Source organism: Pelobates fuscus, chromosome 3, assembly GCF_036172605.1.
Source record: "Pelobates fuscus isolate aPelFus1 chromosome 3, aPelFus1.pri, whole genome shotgun sequence".
In the NCBI taxonomy this organism is placed as follows: Eukaryota; Metazoa; Chordata; class Amphibia; order Anura; family Pelobatidae; genus Pelobates; species Pelobates fuscus.
The window spans coordinates 262508265-262518742 of NC_086319.1; the positions used below are offsets into that span (position 1 = coordinate 262508265).

Sequence of the window (10478 nt, forward strand, 5' to 3'; positions counted from 1 at the left end):
CGCCCTGCGGACTTAAAGGGGTTAAACTCCCTCACTGTGTTACCCTCTACCGCTTCAGCTGGAAGGCTATTCCATGGATCCATTACCCTCTCAGTAAAGTAATACTTCCTGATATTTTTAAAACTTTGCCCCTCTAATTTAAGACTATCCTCTTGTGGAAGTTTCTTTTAAATATGGTTTCCTTTACTGTGCCAATTCCCTTTGTGTATTTAAATGTTTCTATCATATCCCCCCTGTCTCATCTTTCCTCCAAGCTATACATGTCAAGTTCCATTAACCCTTCCTGGTAAGTTTTAGCCTGCAATACATGAACCAGTTTAGTAGCCCTTCTCTGAACTCTCTCTCTAAGGTATCAATATCCTTCTGAAGATACGGTCTCCAGAACACAAGTTCAGGCTCAGTAATTTAAATTGTTGTATGGTGTACTCCCTTAACCCCTTAAGGACCAAACTTCTGGAATAAAAGGGAATCATGACATGTCACACATGTCATGTGTCCTTAAGGGGTTAAAGCACTGCATACAGCGCACCACTGTGGAGTGACCAATTGTGGCCCCCGTTGACAGATTGGAGTTTTGCGGTCATGGGTACTTAACCATAGTGTCAAAACTTTTTTTTACATCTGCCTGCATAAAGCTTCCATGTGTTTTTATATTGAAAGCTAGGGACAAAACAGTGATAACACTTGTAGCCAGAGAAATTGCAGTTTCTATAGATTCAGGCTTGGCAGCTTAGATCTAGTAAAGTGATACTTATCAGTAATTAAGTTAAAAGCTTTGAGGGAAATGTGGTTCAAACACCTGGGGTCAGGCTTTACAGGCCTATACCATGGATAAGCCATCTTATATACTAATGAAGAACTTTGTCTATTTGACATTGTGACAACTATCATGAAAATGGTTGTAAAGTTGAAAGTGTGTATTGAAAGACCACCACAAGTCAATATATAAAATATTTATTTGATTTGTAGTACAGATTCAGATAAAAACCATAACTGATCAACTAGCCCAATTCAATCATCCAATCAACCCATGGATTGCAAAAACCAGTTTGCACACAAGTCTTTACATGACAGTTCACCAGTCCTAGCTCCCCATCCACCCACAAGGTCTCAAAGTGTTCTAGCTAAAATGCTATTCTAACAGCTAGGCGGAGCATGGGATTAGAGGTTAATTAGCCATACAGGATGAGTATCATTTTAGAAGCTGATAGTACAAGATCGTAAGTGTATTCACTTTCTCCAAGGTTGGCTCTGCCAACCCTACTGTTTTGCATTGTAAATGGCTATACAAAAGAACTTTTTTGCCAGACAGGAAAACCATTTCAGTAGATGAAACATTGAGATGTCAATTAACCTGATCTATTTCACCACTGTGATCTCTGCATCTGCCCACTGCGTTCCTCCACTTTATGCAGTGTATAGTTCTTTCCATGGTTGTTGTCCCAGTATTCCTGCCCCTGACAGCAAAAACAAATGCAGAACTCTGCCCGAACAGTACCACTAGGCAGTGGTAACCTAAAGGAGAAAGTGTCAGTTTCCTCTCCACCATGTAAGTCACGTAGGTAGGAGCAAGGCAAATCATAATGACTGTTCCAGTTATCGTAGCTAACCCGCAGAATCACTCTCTTCTCAAAGCCAATGTTCAGCACCCTCACGGTACCAGCCAATGATGCTCCCTGCACAGCACACTGCTCCAGACAAACCTGCTGTCTGGCTAGTCTACAACGAAAGACAGTGTAATCTTGACTTGGAGGATGGAAATCCAAGCTATAGGTTGTGCGGCAGAGAGGACGTAGGGCACGTAGTGAGGCCAAAGCAAGCCCAATTGGATCTTCATCAAAAAATGAGGGTGAAAAGTGGCGGATGGTGGTGAGGGCCAGTCCAAGGGCATCCGCAAACACCACACCTTTCTTGCGGAGATCTGGAGGACGTTGAGTTTGTGCCAGGCAAGGTCTGAGTGAATTAGATGATGGGAAGCACAACTGATGTGGGGTTGGAGGGCTGAGACAGAGTACAGAGAAGTCACCAGGCATTTTGCAAGTGTATGGAGGTCAACCTGAGGGAACAAAAAAAAAAAAAAAAAAGGACAAAAATATAAGTTAAAAAAAAAAATCAACTTTTACTATGTGCATAGAAACTACAACATCTCTAAACTTTCTATGGAGTTTAAGTCAAGTCTAACAATGGCTTCAATGGAAAAAAAATAAAAAGCCCAGACAAGAGTTTAAGGGAATACAAGAGTATAACGCTCTAATGCAGCAATGAACGTATTCACAGAGACTAGGGTTTAAAACGTTAGACATGCATTGACTTTGCCTGTCCCTTTGACAAGATATGCACTAGGGATTGTAGCTTTATTAGCCCAGTGATGCAGATTTAAAATAACAGATCAAGTTAGTACCTTGCAATAACTATTTCACAACACCAGATATTAAAAGATCGAGGTGTTAAATGTAAGACTAGCATTACAGTTTTATAACCTAGTTATTCATTTTCATAGAAAGTTTGCAATTCTAAAGTCAGACTTATGGTTAAAAAAAAACAAAACCAAAAAACCAAGGAAACAAATGACAATTATTTTTTTATATGCCACATGTATTTAATATGGGATCACCAAATACTTGTGGTAAGTTTGTAGGCGAGAAGGCTTTGTGATCATAAGCAGCAATCCACAATTTATTCATTTCTGACAGCCATAGTGGGATAGTGAATACGGCAAGTTTTTTTTACATGTCCTGGTTTTTACAAGTCAGCTATTTTGACCCAAAATATAAAATGCATTCTATTTCAGTGAAGAGCTGAGTAGGTAGCGGATTCACCAGGATAATGGTTTAATTAAGCCACGATAGCCGATTTCAGACTCCAATTAAAAGTTGGGCGAGTTCTGTACAGATTACTGTTAACAATAAACACATAAAGTTCTATAGTGGAGACAGCCACGCCAGGGGTCAGACTGAGCAGTCAGAACATTGCATTACTCTACATACTCCCTTCCCATGTATTATCCCCCATTCATTCAGTATTACCACTTAAATCCAACTCCAGACTGCTTACCTTCTAGATAGAAACCTTTCTCCGGGTGTAGGAGCGGCAGCAGGCTGTGGTGGTGATGGTAGACCAGCAGGACCGTGGCAGAGGACGCCGAGACTCGCTGTGTGGCAGCAGACGGCAGAGAAGCACTCCTCTCACACCGGCGCCCTGCGCCTACTGAAACCCGCCGGTGTTCTATCAGATCTCTATACCTTGTCAGAATGGTATACCGGAAGTGACGCAGCCGCACCGGAAGTGACGAGGCCGCACCGGAATTGACGTTTCGGAGCTGGAGGAGGAGGAGCGCCTGCGCAGAAAAACAGGTAGGTGAAAATTTCACACAGATCGGGAGCGAAGGACACCTAATGCGCATGCGCGAAACCCACACTGCGCCTGCGCAAGTAGCTACAAGGGAGGGGGGATGGAGGGGATTTAACGTGCCAGTGCGCACGCGCGCCGAAGTACTCCCGCCGGGCACAGACAGCGCACCAGCGGGCAGGGAGATCGATTCAGCCGAACATTCATCCGATCTCCCTGCCCCACACTGCGCACGCGCCCACCAAGCCAGGACAGCCTCGGACACCGCGCATGCGCACTAAGGGGGTATAGAAATCTGATGGCCATATCTTCTAAGAAATCTCCTACCCCCTGAGTGCGCATGCGCGGTGTCTGCACTGTATCCTGACATCTCTCAGGTAAGCCTCGCTCACAACACTCTCAGCCATCAGGGGGGACTGTGCTGTATGGAGGGGGTGTATGTACAGTATTGGGGGGGGGTCTGTACAGTGGTGGGGGGGGTCTGTACAGTGTGGGGGGGTCTGGACAGTATGGGGGGGTCTGGACAGTATGGGGGGGTCTGGACAGTATTGGGGGGGTCTGGACAGTATTTGGGGGGTTCTGTACTGTATGGGGGGTCTGGACAGTATGAGGGGGGTCTGGACAGTATGGGGGGGGGTCTGGACAGTATGGGGGGGTTCTGTACTGTATGGGGGGGTCTGGACAGTATTGGGGGGGTCTGGACAGTATTGGGGGGTCTGGACAGTATTGGCGGGGTCTGGACAGTATTGGCGGGGTCTGTACAGTATGGGGGGGACTGTACAGTATGGGGGGGTCTGGACAGTATGGGGGGGGTCTGGACAGTATGGGGGGGGTCTGGACAGTATGGGGGGGTCTGGACAGTATTGGCGGGACTGTACAGTATGAGGGGGGTCTGGACAGTATGGGGGGGGGTCTGGACAGTATGGGGGGGTTCTGTACTGTATGGGGGGGTCTGGACAGTATTGGGGGGGTCTGGACAGTATTGGGGGGGTTCTGTACTGTATGGGGGGGTCTGGACAGTATGAGGGGGGTCTGGACAGTATGGGTGGGGTCTGGACAGTATTGGGGGGTCTGGACAGTATTGGCGGGGTCTGTACAGTATGGGGGGGGGTCTGGACAGTATGGGGGGGTCTGGACAGTATTGGCGGGGTCTGTACAGTATGGGGGGGACTGTACAGTATGGGGGGGGTCTGGACAGTATGTGCAGTATTGGGCGGTCTGTGATGTATATTGGGGCGGTCTGTGCTGTGTATTAGGGGGCTGTGCGTTAGATGTGGGAGGCAGTGTATTAGGGTGCTGTGTGTTAGATGTGGGGATTGTGCGTTAGATGTGGGGGGTGGGCAGTATGTGGGGCCTGTGTGTTAGATGTGTACAGCCCTGGTTTGACTACCAAATATTTTGTTTCAGAGATCTCAGACGCCATGGCCTGCTTTTTGCTACGAAAGCCCAGCCATCTAGTCACTCACCAGGGGTGGATGAGAAACTGCACCCCAGCCAGAGGGACTGCCCCACATCTGCAACCAAATCCGTCTGTCACTGAATTCTGTAATCTCCGTGTCTTTGTGCATGTATAGTACTCCCAATTCTTATATTTAATACGGTGTGTCTCTCACAATCTTTGTGTCTGTCTGCTGTAAATATGTGGCACGCAAGTCTGCATGCACTGTGTCTGTTTTGCCATTTTACTCTAACCATTATATTTTTGTGTGTGTCACAACTCTGACAAGCATGTTCTCCTATGGGGCACGAAGTACATAAAGAGGAATGAAGAAGTCCCCGTTTGAGGCTCGCGTCCAGGGTGGATTATTGAAGTGCCATCTGACACGTGACAAGTTTCTCCTGTTTGCACGGCGACTTCAACACTGTGTACTGTGATCAGAGGTAGGTAACCTTAGACAGTTCAGATGCTGTGAATTACATCTTTGCCAGCAGGTGTAGTCCAAAACATCTGGAATACCGAATGCGTATGAATGAAAAGTATGGTGTGTGTGTGTGTGTGTGTGAATGGTCAGTAACAAGGGTTGAAGCCTTGACGTGGCGTTACTGCTCACATGTGTTTTCATGTGCCAATTCAACCAATGTGAGTCACTGTAATACTTATAAGGTAACCAAAAGTACTGTGATTGTGGAGAATTAAACGCCTGTATCACCTACACACTGCTTACACTGTGACCGTATGTCCTATACACTGCTTACACTATGACCGTATCACCTAAACACTGCTTACACTGTGACCGTATCACCGAAACACTGCTTACACTGTGACCGTATCACCTAAACACTGCTTACACTGTGACCCTATCTCCTATACACTGCTTACACTGTGACCGTATCACCTAAACACTGCTTACACTGTGACCGTATCTCCTAAACACTGCTCATACTTTAAGCACAGACATGCTTTTATTCAAAATTGAAAGCGCTCGACCATTCTTTCTATTCTACGCCTCCAATCTCCAACATTGAAATTGTCGTTTGTAATAATATAAAATAAGTATTATGCTTTCTGGTTACGATTTGGTGAGTTGTAACTATATTTTTTATTTTTACAGTTCCAGAGGGAAGGAGCAAACCGCTTTGAGGAGTCCCTGCACAAGAGACTATTGGATACTGAAGGGCTGTACTGCAGTGTCGGCTCTAGACTTGGCGAGGCCTTGGGCAAAACTCGTACATGAGACCCCACGAAGAACACCATTATTGAAGAATAAATAGCAGTTGACTTTGTGTATAAGGAGCTGTAGATATATTGATGGGGGAGCTTTCAGCACTGGATACACAGAGCTAGTCTCTGTAAACATCGTTTCATTGTCTACCTGAGTGTGTGTCTGACAGTGAGTATCCTTGTATCTGTATGTATGTTTCTCTGAGCATGTGTATGTTTGTGTACTGACTGGCCTTTGGCACTGAGTTTATGGCGAAGCTAAGTTTTATGACGGTGTGTGTATAATGATTGCCTTTGGGGGGGTGACAGGGTGAGTAAAGGGGTAACTGTGGCAGGGTGAGTGTAAAAGAGCAGGAGGGTGCCAGCGTGTTGATGGTTGACAGTGTGTATGGAGGGAGGTGCCAGAGTGTGGAGAGTGGTGCTCGTGTGTACGGGGAGTGGTGGCCGTGTGGGGAGGGTGACATAGTGTGAGGGTGATGAGATGAGGGGGGAAATGACAGAGTAAGAGGGGGGGTGATGTAATGTGAGAGTATGGGTGACAGAGTAAGGATGGGTGACATAGTGTGAGGAGGGTGACAGAGTGAGGGGGTTATGGTGAGGTGACCGTAAGAGGGGGGTGACAAGGGGTGATGAGGTGAGATGACAGGGTGTGGGGGTCTGACAGGGTGAGAGGGGGGTGACAGGGGGGTGACAATAACAATATCTGATATTAGGCCACATGTGCAATTATTATGTAAATAATGGACAACATACTTTTTCAATTTTGTTCAATTAGAAATTAAATATTGTTTGACTTTTTTTATATTGCCACTTTTAAAAAGATTAAAACTCTTATTTTTTAAATCTACAGTAATTTGTCTGTAATAACGTTAACCTGTTAATTATTGTGGGACAGTGGAGAGAAAACCGAAACTGGGACTCTACCAAACAATCCAGGACTGTTAGGAAATATGGCTTTGTAACAACATTTGATAATTTATGGTGCATATAGGTCCTCTTGTCACTGTGCCAATGCATAGGTTTGCTTATAAATGTGATGACTTTCAAAAGATAGCAATAAGCATAGTAAGAAGTTGCTCTTTAAAAGCCCACGTCGGGGGGCGGAGCCTGCAAGCCTGACAAGCGGACGCCATCTCTGAGAGCTCCTAAACTACAGACTGAATCCGACCAAATATCAAAGCAACTAAAGCCCATCCGACCCTCTTACCGCCACAGCTGGGTCCCCAGAGCCATAACGCATCGATAGATGCCTTTCTTTATCGCGACAAGGCACACCAAACCACGGCGCAAATCTGCGGCCTACAACACACCCCTGAGCCTGGGACTGGAAGCACTCCTCCGCGGCAGCACCATACAACCCCCGCAGGGAACGGAGCCCATCACCTACCTGCCGCAACCGGAACACCGGACCGCAATGGGGAGACGCTCCCAAAAGCCAAACACAGTGGCTGACGGCAGAGACATTGGGGACATGCTGAGACAGCCCATGCAGCCTAAGCTGACCCCTGCTGGAGACCGGAATGAGGAGAACCGGGCGCAGGACAGACAAGAGGCTACACCGACCACCCAGGCAAGTCTCCCACACATACTTGACAACCCGGACGGGTCTGCACCCTCAACAAAGCAGGACTTGAAACTCCTGCTTAATGACATCCAACAAGTGTGGGCTGCTGACCTCAGGGCTTTGAGAACTGACATACAGGCCATAACTGACAGAGTACAAACCTCTGAAAAGGACATATGTACTGCCAGAACTGACATTGTTGCCCTTAAAGAGACAGTACAACAATTGCAAACCACTCAAGTCACACTGTCACACCAAATCTCAGCCCTGGAGGACAAACAGCGCAGGAACCACATAAAAATCCGTGGCATCCCTGCTGCGGTGACCGCAGAGGAACTCCCTCATTACGTACGTAGATTAATCACGTCCATACTGCCCCACACAACAGCCAAAAAGATGGCTCTGGACGGAGTATATCGCATATCGGGCACACCTAAAGCACCAACTGGAACAGCACGAGACGTTATCCTCCGCTGCTTATCCTCACAAGATAGGAACCAGATCATGATGGCACTGAAGAATAAAGCACCTCTGCCCTTTGAAGGCTCCTCGTTAACATTTTATCAAGATCTCACCAAAAATACCCTAGTCTGGAGGAAGTCAATGGGTACAGTTACCTCTCAACTACGATCTGCAGCCATACCCTACCGCTGGGGAGCCCCAGGAACGCTTGTAGTAACCCACAATGGACATACTCACACACTCACGTCACTAGAAGGGGCACCGGCCTTCTTCCAAGCACTGGGACTAACGGACAACCATCAGGACCCACTGGCGACCACCCCTGGGGGCACGTGGGACCCTGCCCACATCACCCCCTTCGTCCCAAGAGCCGGAAGCTCACAGGACACCGACGGCTGACAGCTAATGGGGACTGGGCCAATGATTATGGCTATGGCACCTGCCCAAAAAACAGCTGGGGCAAAACCGGCACAAGCCGTTATACCTGTTTGATCTAAGTTGCATATGTATATTTGTTTTTTGATTACTGTTTCTCTCAAACATACGTTCCAGTCCACTGCTCTACCAGAGCTGTAGAACCCGCAGAGACAAACACCTTGAGGCACACTGACGCCACAACCCCCCCCCCCCCCCCCGCCACCCCCATGGTTAGGGGCAACACATAAAGAGGAGGTCCCACATCTCACCTCAGGCACCTTGGCAGTGCGCCTAGCGACACACGGCCACATACCTAAATACGACAGACACTAGGCAAAAGACACCCCACACCTGGGGACCTCCCGCAGAATACCACGGACATACGCATGGGAGGCCACTAAGAGCCTCCACATAGAATCCCATAAGATTATCTCACCCATCACAAGGGCACACCTAAGAGCCCCCTTCTTTCCCGAGATACCCAACACCCATCACACCTCTCAGATGCGCCCACAAAAAAACATCTCCTGTTATAACGCATACAAGAGAAAATGTTGACAAGCATGTTTCATATCTTGTTATTAATCCTGTTTTAAAAAAAAAAAAAAAAAAAGTGCAGCACAACATGACTATGCTATACGGAACAGTTAATATCTCTCTAAAACCCTGTACTATTGATGAATCGTATATTTACCTCTGCACTCAAAAATAAAGAATTAAAAAAAAAAAAAAAGCCCACGTCATCTCGTTTAACCCCTTAAGGACCAAACTTCTGGAATAAAAGGGAATCATGACATGTCACATATGTCAGGTGTCCTTAAGGGGTTAAATGGTTTGGGTGCAGTGTCAATGTCCCCTTAACCCTGCAATGTTAAATATTGCAGTTTCTGAGAAACCTACAATGGAACGCAGCAAGTGCTGGTATTATTTGTAGCTAAGTAACACAAATTACATGTTAAGGTGTCAGCAAAATACTTTATTTATTCAAAGTTAATATGCAGTTTACACTTTATATGTATAGTGGAAAACATAAAAAGTCAAATTTGGAAACTGGTTAAGAAAAGTCACACTGTGGTATCCAAGAAGGAGAAAGTTCAATCACATGTAAAGAAAGGCTGTATGGCATTAGGAAGGCAGTATCTTAATAATATAATGGTCTCTTTCCCTGGACGGTCCACTGGAAAATGAAGGTTACATCATGTCTGCAGCATGCGTTCCGAAGCAGCCATATGGAAGTTTTCTATAGAAGAAGGTAATCTCTTCTGTTTGAGCAGGTGGAGGTTAATGGTGGTGGGTTTGTCTCTGGAACTGGAACCATCAGTAAAGGAGTGTAAAATGGAGAGGATCACCTTGTTCTTCCCACAAATGTAAGAAAACACAGAACAGAAGATTGAGGACAGAGGTTAACAAATATATGAAACCGCAAACACTAAAACTAACTTGAAAAAATAACATTCACAGTGTAAGCAGTGTTTATGGGATACGGTCACAGTGTAAGCAGTGTATAGGAGATACAGTCACAGTGTAAGCAGTGTATAGGAGATACGGTCACAGTGTAAGCAGTGTATAGGAGATACGGTCACAGTGTAAGCAGTGTATAGGAGATACGGTCACAGTGTAAGCCGTGTTTAGGAGATAAGGTCACAGTGTAAGCGGTGTGTAGGTGATACAGGCGTTTAATTCTCCACAATCACAGTACTTTTGGTTACCTTATCAGTATTACAGTGACTCACATTGGTTGAATTGGCACATGAATACACATGTGAGCAGTAACGCCACGTCAAGGCTTCAACCCTTGTTACTGACCATTCACACACACACACACACACACCATACTTTTCATTCATACGCATTCGGTATTCCAGATGTTTTGGACTACACCTGCTGGCAAAGATGTAATTCACAGCATCTGAACTGTCTAAGGTTACCTACCTCTGATCACAGTACACAGTGTTGAAGTCGCCGTGCAAACAGGAGAAACTTGTCACGTGTCAGATGGCACTTCAATAATCCACCCTGGACGCG

At 46.2% G+C, this 10478-nt stretch overlaps 1 protein-coding gene across 1 annotated transcript; it reads right to left on the bottom strand.

Moving 5' to 3' along the window:
- Positions 1-938: 938 nt before the first annotated feature.
- Positions 939-3211, bottom strand: LOC134601082 (protein phosphatase 1 regulatory subunit 3C-like). The gene is made up of 2 exons (XM_063445502.1): positions 3055-3211; positions 939-2056 (listed from the first exon to the last, which is right to left on the bottom strand). Exon 2 carries the CDS (start codon positions 2031-2033, stop codon positions 1365-1367), a length of 669 nt encoding a protein of 222 aa, XP_063301572.1. The 5' UTR covers positions 2034-2056; positions 3055-3211; the 3' UTR covers positions 939-1364.
- Between the last annotated feature and the right edge of the window lie 7267 nt (positions 3212-10478).

Coding starts and splice junctions, on each gene's coding strand:
- LOC134601082 (XM_063445502.1), bottom strand. CDS start 2,033: ATGCCTGGTGACTTCTCTGTACTCTGTCTCAGCCCTCCAACCCCACAT.